The 21,819-nt window shown below is 39.0% G+C and overlaps 1 protein-coding gene and 1 long non-coding RNA gene across 2 annotated transcripts in view; one reads left to right on the top strand and one right to left on the bottom strand.

Annotated features, from left to right (window-relative positions):
• The window catches only part of LOC117283083, a 54,612-nt gene that overhangs the window by 21,037 nt on the left and 11,756 nt on the right, over window positions 1–21,819 (top strand). Inside the window, exon 2 of the long non-coding RNA XR_004514099.1 lies at window positions 9,242–9,293. This is a non-coding gene — a long non-coding RNA (uncharacterized LOC117283083). The remainder of the gene's footprint in view (window positions 1–9,241; window positions 9,294–21,819) is intronic.
• LOC111874350 (peflin) lies at window positions 620–20,683 on the bottom strand. Its single transcript, XM_023869790.2, has 5 exons — window positions 20,557–20,683; window positions 15,597–16,011; window positions 10,700–10,843; window positions 4,647–4,781; window positions 620–1,161 (listed from the first exon to the last, which is right to left on the bottom strand). Exons 1-5 carry the CDS (start codon window positions 20,566–20,568, stop codon window positions 1,070–1,072), a joined length of 798 nt encoding a protein of 265 aa, XP_023725558.1. The 5' UTR covers window positions 20,569–20,683; the 3' UTR covers window positions 620–1,069.

Raw genomic sequence — 21,819 nt, 5'->3', positions numbered from 1 at the left:
CCCTAATGAAGAGGCCGCAGCAGACACTATCAGGGCACTGGAAGACCGATCTGGAGACCACCAACTGCTCATGGTATTCAAGTACCCACAGAAAAGGCGGATCAAGGGCAATGTTATATAAGGAACCCCTAAAGGAAAAATGTTCAGGAAGAGAGGACAGATGCAGCCAAAATTCAACAATGGTATAAGGGACCAAGGATGGAAAAAGCAGCTAGGTCTGGGAACCAAGGAGACATTCCATGAGGCCCTCAGAAAAACTCTTGGACTAGAGGCTGTCAAGCTAGCAGCTGGGTCTTCTGTCAGGATTAAAAAAATGAGTATTAAGGCATTGTGGAGGAGCTGGCCACCACCCAAGTGAAAAAAGACACTAGTAGCAGCTTAAATGCCAGAGATGTAGGAGCACTGACCACTCTCAGAATTTTTGCTCACATCAACCAGAAAAAGAATAAATGGTGGTATGCTTTAGGCTACTTGGGACAAGCAGTATTAAGGATAGAGTAATGTGCCATGTCTGCTGAACGCAAGAATTGTGAAGCCGGCAGAGACATCCATTGCTAGGGAACAGCTCTGCAAATATGCCCATTGTTACCCAATGGTTCAGTAGCCATTATCTGAGTGCTGCAACAGACATTCACTCAACAACAGAAGAACTGTTGGAAGCGATATTTACTGTGCAGTACATGCTGAAGCTACATAATGAGAGAGTCCTGAGATGGCAGTTAGAAGACTAGGAAGTTGGTGCTGGTCTTGCAAACTGCAATTTTTTTTCTTTTCAGAATGTAGTCCCCCCCTATAGCTGGCAAGGGGTCTGCATATACAGTATCAGGATGCAGTCATCAATACTGAAAACATTTACGGACTCAGAACGTTGATAAGCTACTACAGAACAAAGTAGTTCTTAAAAATTGCATTAGCATTTATGTAAACTTTATATGTTCTGGCTTATGACAGCAAATTATGATACAAGAACCAGATATGCTAAGTACAGTATAAAATTATCTCATTAATTACAAAAGCACTTACAAGACTATGTGCCTTATCACCACTTAGTTTGAAAAGTTATAGTACTTTATACAGAACAGTTCAGTGCAACACCAAGAAAATCTTCAAAGCCAATTGAGATAATACCCTTATGGTCTTTGTCACGGACCCGGAATGCCTCTGAAATGAAACATAACAATGAAACATTAAAATACATTACCAAAATTTCTGTAGTCAGAACAAGATTAATCTTAGTTTATTTTATTCCACAAATCTCAACTTTTTTTCTGTAATTTTAAAATCAAAACCTTGGGTGTATGATTTACTTAGGAATTTATGAAAATAACCTGTCATAAAAATATACCACTGTCTACTTTCACTGCTTCTATTGAGAAACTGAATAATCCCTGAGTAGTGTTAATTGAAAAAAAAAAGGCATATTGCTATTGCTTTTAAACTTTTCTTGTATTTATTAACTTAATGTTTATATCATGCCTGTAACCTTCATTTGACATGGCACAGCATGTCACATGGATTCTACCTTATACTAACAATGTCAACAAAATGATTCTCAGAAAGCAATATCAAAAACACTGTCTCCCTGTTCACTTCAGGTTGTATATTTCTTGGAGTTCCTTTCATATTTAATTACCTTTTTTATGTCTCTCATACAGGAGAATTAACTACAGTCAACTCTCGATTATCCGGGCTAATGGTGGGGATGGAAGTCACGGTTAATCGAAAACCCGGTTAAGCCAAATTTTATTATACGGGCTGGACGACTGTGAAGGGTCGGAGTTCGAGTCCCGGTAGGGTCAAGAATTTTAACTTCTCCAAATCGTCCAGACCGGCTCTGGGGTCCATCCAACCTCCTATCCAATGGGTACCGGGGGCTCTTTCCCCGGGGGTAAAGCGGCCGGGGCGTGAAGCTGACCACTCACCTCCAACTAGTGCCGAGGTCAAGAAAATTTGGATCTATACATCCACTCCCCCACACGCCTTAATGGCGTAGGGCTTAATTCGTTGAGCAGAGGAACAACTTTACCTTTTACCTTTTAATACCTTCATAATACTATAGACCTACCTGTATTTAAATTTATTCATCCTCATTTCTATGTCATCTCATGGCCTATTTAATACTTTCTTTACATTACACTCAGTATGAATTAGTTATTTCAATCACTGTTCAACAACATCCAGCACTTTTTACGGTCACACTTAACACTTAAAATAATTTAATACTGTCTTTTGCTTTTTCGCGGCATTTTCCTTTTTACGGATATCCGTACGAAGCCTACGTAATATTAGCTTGTCACTTAATAAACTGTCCTCTTCACTCTCAAGATAGTCTAGTAAGGATTCCAAATGATTAAGCGCAGCACCATGTGATACTTTCTTACTGGCAACACTGTCCACCTCTTCCTCATTCTCACTTTCTTCCCGCTCTTCTGGCTGCACCCCCATTGAAGTTACGATTTCGTCACTGCTTAACATTTCGAAGCCCGGTTCACACGAGTCACAGTTAAACCACTCTCTTATATTTTCCTCGTTGACTTCTTCACCACCATGAACTTGGTTAGCCACTTTTGTCAATTTTATGGCTATCTCATTTTCACTGAATCCAGTGAATCCATGGATTTCGTCATCTTCATTAGTGATGAAAGGCATCAGTTTCTTCCATGAATTTTTCAATACAGATGGCTTTACTGTATCCCACGCTGTTGAAATCTCGTATATGGCATCTAATACTGAAAAGGACTTCCAGAAACACGTCAGATCATTGCCTTCATCGATGTACTTTTGTAGCAAATTTGATCTGTAGATTCTCTTCATACTTGAGATAACTCCTTGATCCATTGGTTGGATAAGTGCGGTAACATTAGCGGGAAAATATTTCACAAAAATATTTCCATCATCTGACCTCAGGAGACTTTCGTTAGGATGTGAGGGCGCATTGTCAATGAGGAGCACAGCTTTCTCAGGTAGGCCTTGGGATTTTAGATGGTCACGAACTTGAGGCACGAATTTAAAATCAAACCATTCTTTAAATATCGCTCTATTCATCCAAGCTACTTTCTGGTTAAAATAATGGATAGGCAGACTTGAAGCTACTGTTCCTTTAAAAGAGCGTGGTCTTTTCGCTTTGCCGATAACTACTGGTATTAGTTTGTGTGTTCCTGATGCATTAGAACAGCACAAGACTGTCAATCTCTCCTTACTGGATTTGTGACCTGGAGCCTGTCTTTCATTTTGAAATGCCAATGTTCTGGTTGGCAAGCATTTCCAATAAAGACCCGTTTCATCGGCATTATAGATTTGTTCTGGCAGCAGATTTTCACTTTTCACAAAACTATCAAAATTGGTGCAAAATTGATCTGATGCTGACAAGTCCCCTGACAATTTCTCACCTTGAATACTGATTTCTCGTATTCCATGACGCTGCTTGAAACGTGTTAGCCAACCGGAAGAAGCGTCAAAACTCCCTTCTAGTTCAAGTGCTTCGAAAAAATATTTAGCTTGTTTAGCACAAACTGGTCCTGTTATTGTTGTTCCCTGTGCCCTTAGTTGATTAAACCAGGTCAGCATCGCTTTGTCGAGATCATCGTATGTTGATTTCTTCATGGTTTTTCTCTTCTTCATTCCGCTTGAATTAGAAGACGAAGCAAAGGAAATTAACTCATTCTTTTGTTTTTTCAAATCACGAACAGTTTGTTCTCCAATACCGTATTGCATTGCTAATTGTTTAACTACAGCTCCTTTTTCCAGCTGATTGATAATTTCAAGTTTCTGTTGAATACTTAACACAACACGCTTCCTTTTAAACCCCGACATTTTGCTAACGCACTTGAAGATCTATATTAAGAAACTGATACTTACTTTCACAATGCACTCTCACACTGAGATGGTACCGTTAAATAACCTGGGGCGGTGTATTTGTCCTTGAAACTTTCCAAAAATTCTTGCATTCTTTCACCCCCACCCTAGAACATTGTGTTCGCATAACGGGACGAAATAATGCAGAGCTCGGTTCACACTAGTGCGAAAATAGTGTTAAACTCACCATGTGAAACAAAAGTGAATGAATATTAAACAACATATAAACTTAAAAAAAAAAGCCCCGGTTAAGCCGCAAACCGGTTAATCCGCCCCCGGATAATCGAGAGTTGACTGTACATAAAACACATGCAGAATACAAACTATTAACACAGATGCAGTATGACATGTAAGATTCTCCATAGCTCCTTTCAACCCTAAAAATGGAGACAGTATATTCCTCCAAAACAATGGTAACTTTCTATCGGAGTACATGGCATCACAGTCTTAATATTCACTGCTCCGAGATCCCCAAATCTCATATGAGAAATAATACCTCTGGCTCTATAATGTATGTTATTTATTGATGTTTTGTGAAATGGAAAGAACTGAGAAAGAAGTGGTTGTAGCCTTTTTAAGATATTCTGGCTCTTGGCTGTAAGTAAAAAAAACCATGAGAAATTTCATCCAGAACAGCCAGATAGCTAATGCTTCCTCTGGGATCTAAAGTCTAACAGAAATTAACGGAGCAATACATAATGTAAGATCATTATGTAATGGGAATGTAAGGAAATTTTAGTATTTTGGGTGCCTGAAATACCCTTATTAAAGGAATAATCAACGATGCTCACCAGTAAATTTCTGAATCTGAACACAAACGACAATAAACTGATCCACAGACATCTGCTTATGGTTCTTCAAATCACTCTTTGTGATCAGGAATTTGATGAACTCTGGGGAGAATCTGAATCCCATCTGCTGTAGAGCTGCAAGTAGAAAGCACATCATAATTAGTGCATTGTCACCACAAGTTTAATTGGTGGGAACATATTTGTTAAATCAGCAGGTGTCTTCAACACGGCATTCAAAAACTTATTCCCCAATACAAGTGCCTCAATTCTGACTGTGAGTATGTTGAGAAGCAGCTTAAGAACATACATATTTTTTTGTATTCAGTATTTTTTTTTTCTTATTGATTGTTCAGTTAACAGCTCATCGAAGGTTACTTTCCAAATAGCCCCTATATATGAGGACCAGACATTAATTTAACAATAAATACAGTATAAAGTTTTGGCTACTACAGACTGATAAAGAAAACAAAATTACAGGTGAACAGGGACATCTGCTAGTTTCGAGGAAGAATTAAATCTCTCTCATTGTGCACATTTTACTTGTAGGATTTGAGGTTCTCACAGCAGTGGTTATGAACAGTTGTCCCTTTGGGATTAATACTTTGCAGTCCATTGAAAGTCAACTGACATTTCTAAGTAACATGTCACCTCTGTCTTCAGGGTTGAACTGTAAGCTGAGCAAAAAAACCAGGATGAAGCAGGCAGCAAGAATTTGTAGATATACATGGTGTGTTCAAAAAGCATCGAACCTTCTTTTTTTCCTCATAAACCAATGAAGCGCAGGAGGCTCCCTTTGGTGGAGATGTGGAGGGAACATTCATGCGCAGTCGTGAATTTTTTCCCACCTGCAGAAAGCGTCAGTCGCTGGCAGTTGGCCTATGAATGAGGACGTGTAGTGAGCGCTTGTCGGATTCCAGTAAGGTGTAAAATGACGGAACAACATCAGCAGCGATATTGCATCAATTTTTGCCAAAAGCTTGGCGATAACCAAGTGGAAACCATTCGCAAGATTCAACAGGCTTTCGGGGACGATGCCATGAGCAACTCACAGATAAAGGAGTGGTACAACCGCTTCAAAGATGGCCGCACATGAGTGGACAGCGAACCTCGTTCAGGCAGACCCTCAACAAGCCAAAATGAGAATGTCATTGAGCAAGTGCGGACTTTGGTCATGGAGGACCGTCGTATCACAGTCCGAGAACTTGCGAATGAGATAGGGGTAAGCACTGGATCAGTACATTCAATTCTGACCAAGGATTTGGGCATGAGGAAAGACCCGCGAAATTCGTACCGAAACTGCTAACAATGGAGCAGAAGCAACGCCGTCTGGAAACCGCACAGGACATGCTGGACAATGCAAACAGTAACCCCAACTTTCTGAACACCGTGATCACAGGCGATGAGTCATGGGTTTATGGGTACGACCCTGAAACCAAGATGCAGTCATCACAGTGGAAACATCCGACATCCCTGAGGCCAAAAACAGCACGGCAGGTCCGCAGCAATGTCAAGGTCATGTTGGCCGTTTTCTTCAACTCCCGTGGGGTTGTGCATCATGAGTACACACCACAAGGCCAATCCATCATAAACGAATACCACCACGAGGTCCTTCGTCGCCTTCGTGATGCTGTGCGGCGCAAACGACCGGATCTGTGGGCAGCAAAAACTTGGCAGCTCCATCATGATAACACACCCACACATTCTGCGCATCTGATTCAGACTTTTGTCGCCAAACACAACATCCCTGTGGTTCGTCAGGCTTCCTACTCCCCCAACATGGTTCCGTGTGACTTTTGGCTATTTCCCAAGCTGAAAATGCTGCTGAAAGGAACCTGATTTGAGTCAAGAGAAGACATCATGCGGAATGCGACGGCCCAGCTGATCACCATTCCAAAAGATGCGTTACTGAAGTGTTTCCAACAATGGCGGAAGCACTGGGAGAAATGTGTGCATTACCAAGGAGACTACTTTGAAGGGAATTAGGGTTTTGTACCTCCAAATCAATAAATGTATTTCTGCCGACCATAGGTTCAATACTTTTTGAACACACCACATATGGTGTCTAGCTGAACAGTTCAAAGAAGGCTTTGGGAGGGATGTCAGTTGGGCTCTCCTACTTTATTGTAGAAATCATATCTGATGACATTTGAGGTATAGCTGCTGCTATTGTACTAGGACAGTAAGGGATGAGCTGTGTTGCCTAGTCAAATTCTACTGCAAATTTCAAAATCACATATCACGTGTGCTTATACAAACTTTTCATGAATCAAGACAAAGCATGTACTTAGCTTGAAGAGCCATGTTTCTCCGAATGTGTAGGAACAAAATCCACATTTCTAGCCCAAGCCCTCAGTATTTTAAGGATGTTTAAATCTGTCTTTATTTGAGACAGTTGTGATTTTTATACTACTTATAGGACAACATATTCAGGATACAAGTTAAAGTTGATCTTTTATTTGATAAAGCATAGTTTCAAGGAGGCTCGATTGCTTGTTTTGAGCTTTCTAAACAATCTATGTCATTTTAAAATGTGCCAGAATCCTATTCTCAGATAACATGGGTGTTGCCTCTTTCTTTATTTTTGTCTTTATCTCATCCTGACTTCTTGGAAATGTGCATTACTTTACATCACACCAGCTGGCCATCTTAGTCTTGAAAATATTGTGACATTACACCTGAAAGGAGGAATAGTGGAGCCAGAAGAGGCAACCACTGCTAGGCAACAGTGCAGTAAAATATGTTTCCTCAGCAACAAATACACCTGCAACAATATAAGAACTGTGGAAAATGACGTTTTCTACACGATTCATGTCAAGGCTATACAGCGAGTATCAATAGGACAAGTTAGATGTGAGTCAGTAGTCATAGTTTGTGGTTGGCTGTGAGCCATTGCAGAGAAATCTCCATCTGTAGAAGCCACCACCAAGTAACAACCAGTTAAGAGAGAACAAACTAAGAAGACTTAGTATTTGTTGTAGTAATTTCTAGAGTGTAGATTAGAGAGCATGTTATAGTCACTTTTAGGTATGAGTTATAAATGTTCAATAAATTTAATATTCAATATAAAAAACCCGGTGTCTAGTCACTAACATGTGACAGTATAAACATGGAGCCCAAGATCAGAAAAGAATATAAATACTTACTTTGTCTTTCATTTGTGATATTATTGGCTTATTCAAGCTCTGTTCATTTTCTTTTCAGACAGGGACAAACAATGTGAGCTTTTATGCTGTAACTTCTGGCATTTTAATAGACTTAAATGTGTAACAATATATATGTCAGTTATTTTGGACACAGTTTCTGATTAAAAATGTTCAAATACAACATGTCATTTAGTAAACTGAGTACATGTGGCAGTGGTCATTCCAGTGATTACATTAGCAACAGTTACAAAACAGTTGTTAATAATTCTTTAAAGACTAAGTTTCTGAATAAAAACACAGCAAACTGGATTCTCTATATGCCAGGACCAGACAGCTGAAGCATGCTGTGTAAGCAAGTTGCCTGGTTCACACTTATGCAAGGAGGCAAAGAAAAAAGAATAGGTAACTGAGGTGTTTCTGCCATTCAGAAAATAAACATTCCAAAAAGAATGAAAATTCAGACTTCAGAAAGTTGTTTTATGCGTAACTGTTCTCAAATATTATGACAAAAGGCAAATTCCCTACTGTCAAAAAAGTAATACTTGCTATTACGGAAAAAAGTGCACATAATGGTTCACCTCATATTATATTAATTTATTCTTATGAAATAGTTCAGGTCTATTCCTACATGCTCTGTTCTGACACAAATTTCCTACTGTTACTGCTGCTACATACATGCTGCAGCAACTCTCTAATCATTCTCATCAAATGTCAAGAGATATGAATCCCAATATTTGCTTGCTCTGTGCCAAGGTCTGGTTTGAGAAAGGCCAGATACAATGCAGATTTTTCTTGACCTTCCCGTCTCTCATCTGTGATAAAGGTACAATTTTAAAAATGTGGGCAGTATCAGGCTCCTAACATGGTCTGAAATTCACCTAATCCCTTCTCCCAGCCAGCATCATCATTATCCTACACCGATGAACAGTGTAAAGTGTAGCGTCTTCTGGGATGTTACATCATGTAGTCTGGTACAAGTTTACCAATGTGCTTCCAAAACACTGCTAAACTTCTATCAGAACACAACACACAGCATCCCAAAATTAATAATACGCTTCATAGTCACCAGTCTAAGATCCTCAAACTTCTTAGGTATATTGTAATTTGTACTATTCTTGCCTCCACCTTAGATATTGACACCTTTGTTACTGTTAAGATGGATAGAGGCCAGGAATGTTGCTAAGAACCAGGGCCTGGATTTTGATGACATCATTTTTTTCCTCGTATCCTATGCGATGCTCTTAAATATATAAATCTGGGATATTAGCTGCTGGTTACAGAAATGTAAATTTTATAGGTAATTCTTAGATTTAAGGTCATTTTTGGCCATTTTAGGGAATTTTTCTTCATATGTTTTCTGAAATGTGAATAACATGGAAGCGAAGTGTTCTTTCTTTTCTCCATTACGTCATTTTTCTGGATTTTTTTTGGTCGTTTTTTTAATATTTTCAGGTCATCAAAATCCGGGCCCTGCCAAGAACACAACTACAGCCAACAGCAGCATGTGAGTAAATTATTTGGGGGGGGGGCATTAGAACTCCAGGAGTATGCAGCATGTTCAACCAAATCCAGTTTTGTTTGAAGTCTTGTATTTTTGTTGCATCCCACTGGGTAAATCACTACAGATAATATTTATTATATTCCTGGCAACATGTGTTGAAACATGTCAGCCTAGACAGCAACATCACCTTCGGGGAATAAGTTTTTTGACAGAAATATAATAAATATTATCTATAATTATCTGCAGCACTATATTAATTTCTTTCATATGTATTTGTATTTATTGTAAGTTCAAGAGATCCAAAGATGGATATAGAACATGTCATAAAATAATATAGAGCATAGAATACATATATAGTTATTATACAACTAGACAGTACAATGAATACAACAGTAATAAAAGTTATCTATTTAGATATTCATCCACAGTATAAAACGTATGAGTGTTCAAGAAATGCCTTAATACAACCTTAAACTTTTTAAAATTATTAGATTCTTGATCTCTATGGGCAATTTATTAAATATTTTTATACCCGCATAATAAACTACTTTTTGATAAATAGTTAAATTAGCATGAGGAAGATACAAATCTTGTCTTTGTCTGGTATCAATATTATGAGAATCAATGTTTGATGGAAAAAGAACTTTATTTTAAAATACAAATACTAACAATGAAAATATATATTGTGATGCAAATGATAAAATATTTAACTCTTTCAATATGTTTCTACACAAAACTCTACTGCCATATCCCCACATCGCTCATTGAAAACTTACTGCCACCTGCCCACAAACTGACATAGCTTGTCCGCTATGAGTTATACAATGAAACCAAAATCAGTCACTGGGATTTACATTTGGCCTTCAATGCATGATCACTCAACTTATGACCATTTCTACAGTCAAACAGCATACATATAATACTGAAGGTTAAACAGGCTTAGGTGCTCAGCTGTTGCCAATTAATGTACTGTATAAATTCAAAGTCAAATTCTGTTCATGTGCTTAAGCAGACAGGCACATTAAGGCCCAGGCCATAAAAACTGACTACTGTTTGTCAATGAATGAGATCAAACACATACTTCAGTGGTAGCAAGAAACAGTGTTAGTCATCACATCAATTAATACATCCTTAATTACAGTTTTTACTTATTATGCTAATTATTACATCCTTTTATGAGATTTTGAGGGTCACAAAGCAGTGTGCCGTGGTGTAATCCCATGTAATAGGTGGGTGTAAGATGAAAAAGACTCCTGAATAAACGAAGAAAATAATTGGAAAATAATTACCAATTTCAAACATGTGTCCAGTAGGACAGGTTTGTTGAAATTCTGTTTTATTTCCATAAACATATAATGTACACAGGCAATAGTTTACAGTTACACAGTACTGAGATAATAAAACTGTACCTTGATTAAGTTCTGGTTCCTCAATGTGTCCTGAGCCATCTCTATCGTATGTCCTGAATGCAGCCAGCCACTGGTTGATGTAATTGTACAACAGCTGGAACTCGTTTACATCTATTGTGCCACTTCGATCTCTGTCAAACATACCTGAACACAATACAAAATGAAACACAGTAGTGAAATCTAGAATCACACATAATTTGTATATAATTCTCTGACAAAATCCCTCCTACTTTACCATAATGCCTCACATCTTCCTCAAGCAACGATCACTCTATCCAAAACAACATGTAACATGTTACTGCTTTTCATCTCCATCTTTACAATTACTACATATCAACTTTATTCTATGGTTTTACACTTAACACTTTGTGGACCGGAAATTTAAATATTTAAATCACCCTGGGGACTGGCATTTTTAAACCTACTACCCTAACTTGTGCACTGCTCACTTTAAAAATTAATATAAAGTCCCCTAATTAATTTTATGAACTAAAATTTTTGGAGAACACCTACCAATGCTCCTAGAAGTGCTTGAGAGTGTGATATTTCTGGAAACATTCCCCTTTGTGAAGTGACATTACACAGAACTTCCAAATGTAGACAGTCATACTCCTTTTTTTTGTGAACTGTGCAAACATGGAATTGCCTAGGATGCTTCCCCTTTGAATGTTCACTCTTCACAATTTTCACGAGAGTACGTATCCGCATATCACCTNCACACATAATTTGTATATAATTCTCTGACAAAATCCCTCCTACTTTACCATAATGCCTCACATCTTCCTCAAGCAACGATCACTCTATCCAAAACAACATGTAACATGTTACTGCTTTTCATCTCCATCTTTACAATTACTACATATCAACTTTATTCTATGGTTTTACACTTAACACTTTGTGGACCGGAAATTTAAATATTTAAATCACCCTGGGGACTGGCATTTTTAAACCTACTACCCTAACTTGTGCACTGCTCACTTTAAAAATTAATATAAAGTCCCCTAATTAATTTTATGAACTAAAATTTTTGGAGAACACCTACCAATGCTCCTAGAAGTGCTTGAGAGTGTGATATTTCTGGAAACATTCCCCTTTGTGAAGTGACATTACACAGAACTTCCAAATGTAGACAGTCATACTCCTTTTTTTTGTGAACTGTGCAAACATGGAATTGCCTAGGATGCTTCCCCTTTGAATGTTCACTCTTCACAATTTTCACGAGAGTACGTATCCGCATATCACCTGAGAGTCGCCCAGAGGGGTCCACATGAGGCCTGCATGGGGTGGGAGTTGATGGGCCTGGTCGCACTAAGTCTGTGTCTGACTCTCGTCCTGCCACCACCATCTGGTCTGTAGCCCAGGCCTTTGCCACATTCATCAGAAATGCTTTGTATTTCAATTTCGAATCAGGGTTTAGATTTTTGTAAACCAAAAATGAATTGAAAATGGCAAAATTTATAAGCCACAATCAACTTTCGTTGTCCACTTTATTGTTTTCCTAGGAAGAGAATAATAGGCCAAGTATTGATCGGCTCTATCAACTCCCTTCATGAAAGTATTATACANTATCACCTGAGAGTCGCCCAGAGGGGTCCACATGAGGCCTGCATGGGGTGGGAGTTGATGGGCCTGGTCGCACTAAGTCTGTGTCTGACTCTCGTCCTGCCACCACCATCTGGTCTGTAGCCCAGGCCTTTGCCACATTCATCAGAAATGCTTTGTATTTCAATTTCGAATCAGGGTTTAGATTTTTGTAAACCAAAAATGAATTGAAAATGGCAAAATTTATAAGCCACAATCAACTTTCGTTGTCCACTTTATTGTTTTCCTAGGAAGAGAATAATAGGCCAAGTATTGATCGGCTCTATCAACTCCCTTCATGAAAGTATTATACACAGAAATACAAACAGGCTTCTTTACTTGTCCATGTCTCCTTTGAATATCAACCATGCTCGAATTGTGAATTGTGGAAATCATATTCACAACACGAGCATCCCTCCAGGACTGAAGAATATCCCCCTTCCTCCTGAATGTGGTTTCACCACGTTTCAGGGATTTAGATTCCTCTTTCAGATCTGGAGGAAGGCCTCTGCTCATCCTAACTGTTCCACAAATATATACTTTTCTCGAAAGAAGGTATTCTTCAGTTACCACACTGCTATAATAATTGTCTTGATAGACATGGTAATTTTGATCAAGATAGGGTTCTGCCTTCACCAGAATAAATTTCTAAATTTCCATTATAGCCTGAAGTGCTTTCAGTAACTACATGAAGTAGGCCATACTTTGAGTTTCCCAGGATTATACTATATTCGCATATAAAGCCTTCCCCTCCAAGGAATCACAGATTCATCCAAAGAAAGTTGTTGGCTTGGCTTATAAACTGTCTGAAATTTTTGAAAGAAAAAGTTTAATAAGGGCTGAATTTTGAAAAGCCTGCTTGTTGACTGTGGTTGCAGTTCATTATTATTGAAATGCAAACACCACCAAATTTGTTCAAATCTCTTACGGCTCATTAGTGTGCCGAAAATGGGAATTTCTAAAACTGGATCTGTTGACCAATACTCTTTTAGATTATCCCTCCTTGTATGCCCCATTAGAAAGATTATTGAAAAAACTGTTTTCATTTCTGCTGCAGTGACATCCACCGACTTCAACACCTTATAACTTGTCATACTCCTCACGGCATTGGAGATAGTATCTGTTAGTTTCCTGACATAACATGTCAAAGAAACTATCTCCAAAAAACAGTTCTGCTACTTCAGACACTTGCATTGGGTCCGAAGGAATTTGTTTCACCCCAGGATTTCCAGTAAACTGTCCCAAAGTAGGCGTTTTTTCTACTTTTCCCCATGTGGCTGTTCCTGCAATGTTACTACCCGCATTTTCATCAGTGCTACTGTCACTTTTACTGTCTGTGGCCACAATTCTTTGTTGTCCCCTGTCACTGCCACTGTCTGAGTCACTATCACTACACGTCACATAGCTCATCAGAGAACAAGTCAGATATTTCTTGTTCTCCGAGAGATCGCTTGGCCTTCAACCGCTTTCATCCTTGATCCATATTGCACCACTAACTTACTGCCTGGTACATACAGTTTGAAGATGAATAGAGACATTTTCCTTTGGAGTTGGATAGGAAAACAGTGAGGCCATGTTACTGACTACTAAAGCAAACATTCGGGAGGTCTATTACGCACCAGTTATGCATCTGTGTGGCACCAGAGCAATGTATAGTGTGTTGCAACATAACATGTTCTAAATCATAATATTATGCGACTGGTCCGCCACATTTAAAAGCGAAAAGCATAATATTATGTGACTGGTCCACAAAGTGTTAACATTTTGTCATGCCAGTAGTGCATAATGCAATAACTTGTCTAATAGTTTAATTTACCAGATAAACAGTGGTAAAACATATTGTGACGTGTTGCGCTATGGATGATGCCCCTCCCTCCCTGCCAGCCGTGACGTGCCTAGCAGAGCCGAAGTGAGCATAGTCCCAGCACACTTGTCGCTATGCAACGCGAGTAAATAGCGGTTGCTAGGCAGCCGTAAACAACTCCCGACAGCGTTGCCGGTAACACCCGTAAACACGGCGGCAGACAACAGTGGTGCCTATGACGTGGCTGTTTTCTGTGTTGTCCGGAACGAGGCTAAATAAGGAGTAGCGAAGACTATTCACAGTTAGTACTCGAGTTACGAATTCACAAGTTAGTTCCAGTTCTCGAGTTCTCTAGTTACGAGTCAGTTACAGTTCTCGCGTAACGAGTTACGAGTTAGACTGGCAGTCAACCTTTCAACCGTAGTCTAGCATTTGCAGTCTAATAATTGTAATACTGCAGACAGCATTAATTGTGAGATTGTAAACTGTGTGATTGTAAGAGTGAATGTGCAATAAATTCACTATGTCAAATAAGGCGTGAAGTTATTTGTCGCGCTATACACCCAACACGTGGCAATATGTCTAGAATAAATACACAACATGTACTTCCATGTTCCTAGTGCCAAGGGCAAGAATGGTGGAGTTATACTTCCATGCCCCCATACATCTTCATGGCATGAATTTGTAATGAAGATTGAAGGCAGTAAACCACAGGAATGACAAAAATTAACAAAAATTTTGAATACTTCGACCACTTTTGGGAATGCAACTATCATGTAAGGTGGGGAATACCTGTTGTCCAATTTAGTTTCCTGTGGAATGCCATTATATGCAGACAGTTTGAAAGGGTTTTCTTTGGTGTGTCCACAAGCCATCTAAGGAGTGGGTGGAGCTAATGAACTGTTGATGACTGATAATTGGTGGGCCTAACACTGTGTGAGAAATTACATGACAGCTGGGATAGAGTAAACTCAAATTTTCCCAAAATTTCAACAAAGATTAGTGTATAATACCTTCACTTTATTACTTCTACCATTATAAATACATCCCAACATTAAATGGGTAGTAACTTCTATGGGCAAACATTACTGGGTGAACCGATCTGTGATTGTGAAGAAAGCAGTCTTCTGGGATTTGGCACCGTGTATATGTGGTGTTAACCAACGTTTCGGAGGAATGTACAGCAGACTGTGCACAGTCTGCACTGGTTCTCACTGTCTCTTCGCTTGCAGATTTCTTATATTTTTTCTTCTACCCCGAAGATGGAGGCGATACATTCCTCCGAAACGTCGGTTAACACCACATATACACGGTGCCAAATCCCAGAAGACTGCTTTCTTCATAGTCACCACTGTGAAAGCCTCAAATCTTACATGATCTGTGATTACTTCACCTATGATTGCAGCACTAAGCTAAAAACTAAAACCTGTAAAGTGGTTATTACTATGATTAAATAAATGCTTGTCATGTCACACTTCTATTTTAGTACAACTATACTAGATAAATACTAACCAATCATCAGCTGGCAAGCTGTATCACTAAAATTCTTGCCTTGGCCACTTATAAGAGCACTCTTCAGTTCTTTGGCAGTAATACGTCCTGATCGGTCTGCATCTACTGCAGTAAACCATTGCTGTACTTCATGGCTGACTCCTGGAGCAATAGGACCACCTGGATATCCCCCCATGTGATGAGGTTGTGCCCCAGGGTATCCACTCATTTGTTGAGGCTGTGCTCCGGGATAACCACCCATCTGTTGCAGTTGACCTGGATAACCTGATCCTGGTTGGCTTCCACCAGGATAGCCAGAACCTGGTTGTTGTGCAGCGGGGTATCCTGATCCTGGATAACCACCCTGTTGAGCTCCAGGGTAACCTCCTGCAGGTGGTTGAGCACCAGGATAACCACCTCCAGAATAACTGAGATTCTGTAACCATGAATGCATTCTCCACAGTTGAAGATATTGTGACGTGTTGCGCAACGGTAATAGGCAGGTCAACACCTCCCCCCCCCCCGGCCAGCCGTGACGCGCCGAGAAGAAGAATTGGACCACAAACCATTCTACAAGAGGAACCCAGAATTGAGACTTCGAGGACCAGCTATGGCTTGGAAGTAAGTGGGAATTTAACAAGACCCTCAGGAGGGCAAAGCGACTGGAAATCGCGAAGCGAATTTTCACATCTGTCCCATTGCAGAGAAGTAAAATCTGGACACTGTGGAGGTGTCGACTGCCTCCAAAGAGGAACCGTTAATAGAAACACTGGCCTCCTTAGCGATGGATGAATGGGATACAACTGGATCTTCTGGCAAGTTAAAAGGGAACCGCTCGAGACGAGCTTTGTCTTAAGAGGGGAGCAGATGTAACGGAAGAATAGTCGCTGCAAGGAGTAGCCGAAAGAGGAGACGCAGAAAGCCATCCTTTGCACAAAAGGAACAGGGGTGCACCGTTAGGCTATTTGGGACGAACAGCCTTAAGGAGGGAGCAGTGTGACGTGTTGCGCAATGGTAATAGGCAGATCAACGTCCCCCCCCCCGCCAGCCGTGACGCGCCGAGCGGAGGCCACCGTCTCCTTTTGGGTAATCGGCATCAATTCATCTTCAGGTTCAGACTACTGCAGACAATCATCTATCATTGTCTAGTTCATGCTCGCTATATAGCCTTGGGTTGGGCTCAATAGATAACACCATTTCCAACATCGCCTCTCTTGTTGCATGCATATCTGTTGCCATGGAAACGTGATTATCGAGCCATTACCACACAATGGCCATTTCTTCTGACTCCATTATGCTGTTCTTTCAGCTGCCATGTCACAATATGTTACAATGAATTATACAGAAATGTGAAACCATTCATCACAAACAACATATACATACAAACCAAACATTTATGTTTTCATTTTTTAACACAGAGGGTTAAATTTTGGTTCATCTCTGACATACTTCCATGTGTGATATCAGATATTGTACCAGGATAGTAAATTTTAAGTCTGAACACATATTCACTGCCAAAATCAACATACGTGAATATGCTGGTGCAGTTTTAATACTGCTCATATCCACTAAATCTGATCAACAGACATGTCTTGAGGAACAATTTAGGTCATTTGGCACTGCTAACTGCCTGATATTTTTTCTTGTAATTTCTTTTGCATAGTTCTTATATTTATGCCACACTCCTATTTAGTCTATGTGGCAATAGTGAGGCAGCTAATATGTAAGATATGGCAATTTATGAGGTCACTGCTGATCTCAGGTGTAGAGTATTACCTTTGTTTCTATGTGTGGGTTCCATCAAAACACAGCCAGGTCAGTGAAAAGATTCTAGGGTCACTAATGGAAGGGAAAATTGCAGAAGTTGCAAATTACAGCAATTCTAATGTCAATTTCACATCCAAATCAAATACATGGGAATCATCTTCAGAAGACTTTTCAAAATTGTCATTCCATTCATGTCAGAATTTTCTAAAACTCACTATCATTCCACCAATTTCACTTTACTGCCAATATGCACTACAAATAACATTCTGAGACAGCCACAACCTATCAAAGTACCTGGAAACTTTGAAACCCTGACCTTACGCAGAAAATTGTTGATGAAACCAATCTGCATGCACAGACAAAGCAACTGCCAAAACCAGGCATAACACATTAACAAAAAGTGAACAGAGGTGGACTGTAACAATTGAACTATGATTTTCACAAAGACAATTATAACTATAGTGCCAAAATTAAAGAAACGCTCATTACAAGGACATCATAGTTGATGGAATCATCCATTAAAACTGTTGAACAATTTAAAAGGATAAAATAAGAGGTCACTCTTCAATGGACACATAATGTATTTGTCCTCAGTTTCAATGAATCTGGACTTGTAAATACAGCTATCGGGTCAATGCTCTCTCAGCACCAGCCCCCCCCCCCAACATGATTCTATACCAGCTCTGGCCTGTTACCTGCTGGCCCATCTCCACAGAACCTTCCCTCTCCTCTCTATTTACTTCAAATGTGGCCCACTTTCCCTCCCCTCCTATTCCTATATAACTGGGTGTTTTCGACTGGTGGCTCAGTCTGCAGCCACCTGCTCAAGCTGGTTCCTCACTCGTGGATTTTTGTACCCTGAAGACAGAGGCAATAGGTTCCCCCGAAACATCTGCTCACACAAGATCTACATGGCACCACATCCCAGAAGACGCCATTCTTCAGAGTATCAACTCTTCACACAACTGCAGATGGATGCGCTATGCCAAGGGCCAAGCACAAGCATAAAGCCAAAGCATGTCACTGACTGTTAAAACCTATACACATGGCATGAACTTTGCTGCTCAGTAAGACAACACCCTGGCTGAGGAAAGTGTTCACTGCTTTAAGGGAGGCAATGTCAAACATTTCTTGATTACTGACAAGAGGAAAGAGAGACCTGACCTCACTTAGACACTAATTCAGACTGATCACAGCAGTTTTCCAGCCTGCATAATTGCTCCAAATTGAAAGAAAGACCCAGCAAGTCAAGATAAGATAATGAGAAACCACAATTATTCAATTTCCAGCTATCAAAATGATAAATACCTCAAGCTGTTTCATAATATCTCATAAAGAACGAGGGTATCAAGATTTGTGAAAGTCCAGTGCACCTCTGTAGTTATACTCAGCATCACATCCTCCAATCTACTTACAGTAATGCAAAATTATTTTATGAAATTCTAAACACGCTTTTCTTCTTCACATAATACAAAACTGTACGATTGCACTTATATCGTCTAGGAGTAACGTTCCCACCTCGTGACCCAAGGTACGTGGGTTCAAACCCGGTGGAGGTCATGGAATTTTTAAGGGCGGAAAAATTCAGGGAACAAGTCCTCCGGGAGGGACTTTAAGCTGTGGGTCCTGTGTTGTAGATTTATGGCATGTAAAAGAACCTCATGTCTCTAGGAGGCCTCCGAGCAAAATTTGGCCAAAAATTTCCCACTCAAAGTAGTTTCCAATGCCTCCGGTAGATGGGGGAAGTATTGGTACCACTGCCAGAAGAGGGGGGGACCTCTCTGAGAGAAAGGGACTATTAGATACCACTGCCAGTAGAAGGTTGGAACCTCGCTGGCAGAAAGGGGCTGATAGTAAGCACCAGTACCGGCAGGGGATGAAGACTGTAGATATAAAAGGGGGACGTACAATAGACTATCAGTCGTGGTACATGGGGAAACCCACCCCCTCAATACTGAATAACTGAAGGGCATAAGATTATCTTGTAAATATAAGAGAACCCTACACACTTTAGTTAAAAAATCTAATGACAATGGGCTGAAACTATACTACAAGAGATACTGTACTATTTTAATGAGAGTAATAAGAGAAGCAAAGAAATTGTATTACCCTTAATTAATAAGTAAATCAAAGAATAAAATACAACCAACCTGGAGGATAATCAATAAAGTAGCAGCGATAAATCGGCCCATGAACAATATAGTAGAAATCCAAGTGGGGGAAAGTAAACTAAATAATCCTAGTGAAGTAGCCAATGCTTTTAATCAGTATTTTACAACAGCAGCAAAGAAATTGGTAACTACAAATTTTGATACAAATGAAGCTAAGAAATTGCTCAATACTTCCAAGTATGATAACATACCAGAAATGAAATTAATCCCTGTAACTGAGGCAGAATTAAAGAATATGATGAAGTCAGTGAAACCAAAAAATTCTACAGGATATGATGGTGTCTCTATTAGATTAAAATATTGTAGACGAGATAAGCAAACCACTTAGTCACATATTTAACGCATCCCTTAAACAGGGTATCTATCTTGAAGGAATGAAATATGCATCATTAAGACCTATATATAAAATAGGTGAGAAGTCAGATATGTCAAATTATAGACCAATATCAATGTTGATAAACTTTTCTAAGTTGCTTGAAAGAGTGATGTATAATAGGAAAAAGCAGCACATAAATACAAATAATACAATTGCATTTGAACAGTTTATGGAAACAGGAAACTTTTCCTAGGAAAACTAAAAGAAATATTAATCAATAATTCGTTTTATTCAGTTGATGAATTTTTGCTTTATTGTAAGGGTTTACAGTCAGAAATATACTTAGGTATATTTAATTATATTACTGTGCAATTTATACCTAAATATGTGATAACTATAGTTCTTCATTGCATGTATATGTATATATGAGTAGGAAGAATAATTATGAATTGCTAATTATCTTGTTGGTATAATTGCATGTGTAACATAGTATCTATATAATTGAGGTATTCAGTTTAGATTTTAACTATGGTCGAATTGATGTCTCTGCGATTTTATCTGTGATCGTCTTGACCGTCGTTTGACAAGTTTTATATTCAGTGCCAGTTGCACACTTATGAATACTCGGAAACGCTGATGTAGGTATTTACTTATTTGACGTTTATTAAAAACACTGCTGCCACTTCTGGTCTTTGATATAAAGTGTAATTTACTCTCTGGGACCTACCGTATAAGACATCTTTATAACCACTTTAACACATACACATAAGTCGACTCTATTAGCTCAGCTACAACGTCAACCTATTCCTCCAAACAACACACAAAGCATTCCACACAGTTATTCTTTGTACCAATGCTCGAAACATTACAAACATGATCGTCCCAGCAATCGATAAATGTCCCAGCATGTTAACATTTTAGGTAATTCGAAAACTATATTGGCATTACAAATGAACCAACGTTGATAAAACGAGTTACGAAAAGGAAGGCTGAGAACTGTTGAGCGTTAGTTGTTGTGAACCGTTGTTGATAGGTGTAGCAATAATGACCGTGTTGAGAAATGTTTATCTATAAGGACTTTACTATAAGTTTCATTCAAATACATTGTAATCAGCTTAACTAGTTTCATGGGTATCCAAAACTCCTCTCAGAATATTGTACAATACTTCCCTCCTAATTGAAACATAGGCTTTCTTGAAATATTATATTTAAGCATCCTGTTGCACTCTACACGATAAATGATACAAACTCCATCCCAAGTGCAAACAATATATATTATATGTCTTTGATCTTGTTCTCTTCTACACTACATGTTTCGGCCTCTAACGGCCATCATCAGGTATATACTCTTACGTTGCTGTCACACTGAACTCAGTCTAAAATTTAACATTTAAAAACACATTGTTATTTTCTTCGTTATTATCAACATCTACCTCGCTGATATCTGTCTGGTATGTAGATTATTTTGCACACGTCAATTTTGATTTTCCTGTAGTAGCACTATAAAATCGTTAGTTATAATTTTAAAATCCTTTAAAATTTTCTCTAAATTTTAAATTCAAAATTTAAAATTGTTAGGGTTACTCACCCTATGTCTAAAGTGCTGTAGCGGCTAGTTCTTGTTTCCACACTGTACAGGTGTTATTCTGAGTAGTCTTCCTGTGTGCGTGCTGCTGCTTGTCTTTACTACGTGTGCTTTCTTGAAGTCTACAAATAGCTGATGTACTGTCTCATTTTACTACCATTTTTTTCTCCAATATATGATGAATGCAAAAGATCTGATCTATGTCCATGATTTATTTTATCCGTCTTCTAGTGCATACATACATCTATCCCCTCTTCTCACTCGCACTACATGTTTCGGCACAAAAGTGCCATCTTCAGGTGCTGATCCAATCCACGACAAACTAGTTCATTGCATGCCTTGTCTATACATACTAAAATAACTAAAATATATATCCATCATACATACTGATAAATGTTAAGTGTT

This window comes from Cryptotermes secundus, unplaced genomic scaffold (genome assembly GCF_002891405.2).
Source record: "Cryptotermes secundus unplaced genomic scaffold, Csec_1.0 scaffold49, whole genome shotgun sequence".
Taxonomy (NCBI): Eukaryota; Metazoa; Arthropoda; class Insecta; order Blattodea; family Kalotermitidae; genus Cryptotermes; species Cryptotermes secundus.
Note: the sequence above shows the minus strand (reverse complement) of the source record. Positions and strands in the feature narration are given on the sequence as shown.

Excerpts from the sequence above, each read along its gene's own strand:
- LOC111874350 (XM_023869790.2), bottom strand. Across the intron at positions 4,782-10,699 it reads GGAACCAGAACTTAATCAAG|CTCTACAGCAGATGGGATTC; the intron begins GTACAGTTTTAT and ends TTCTACTTGCAG. Across the intron at positions 1,162-4,646 it reads TCAGATTCAGAAATTTACTG|AGGCATTCCGGGTCCGTGAC; the intron begins GTGAGCATCGTT and ends GTTTCATTTCAG.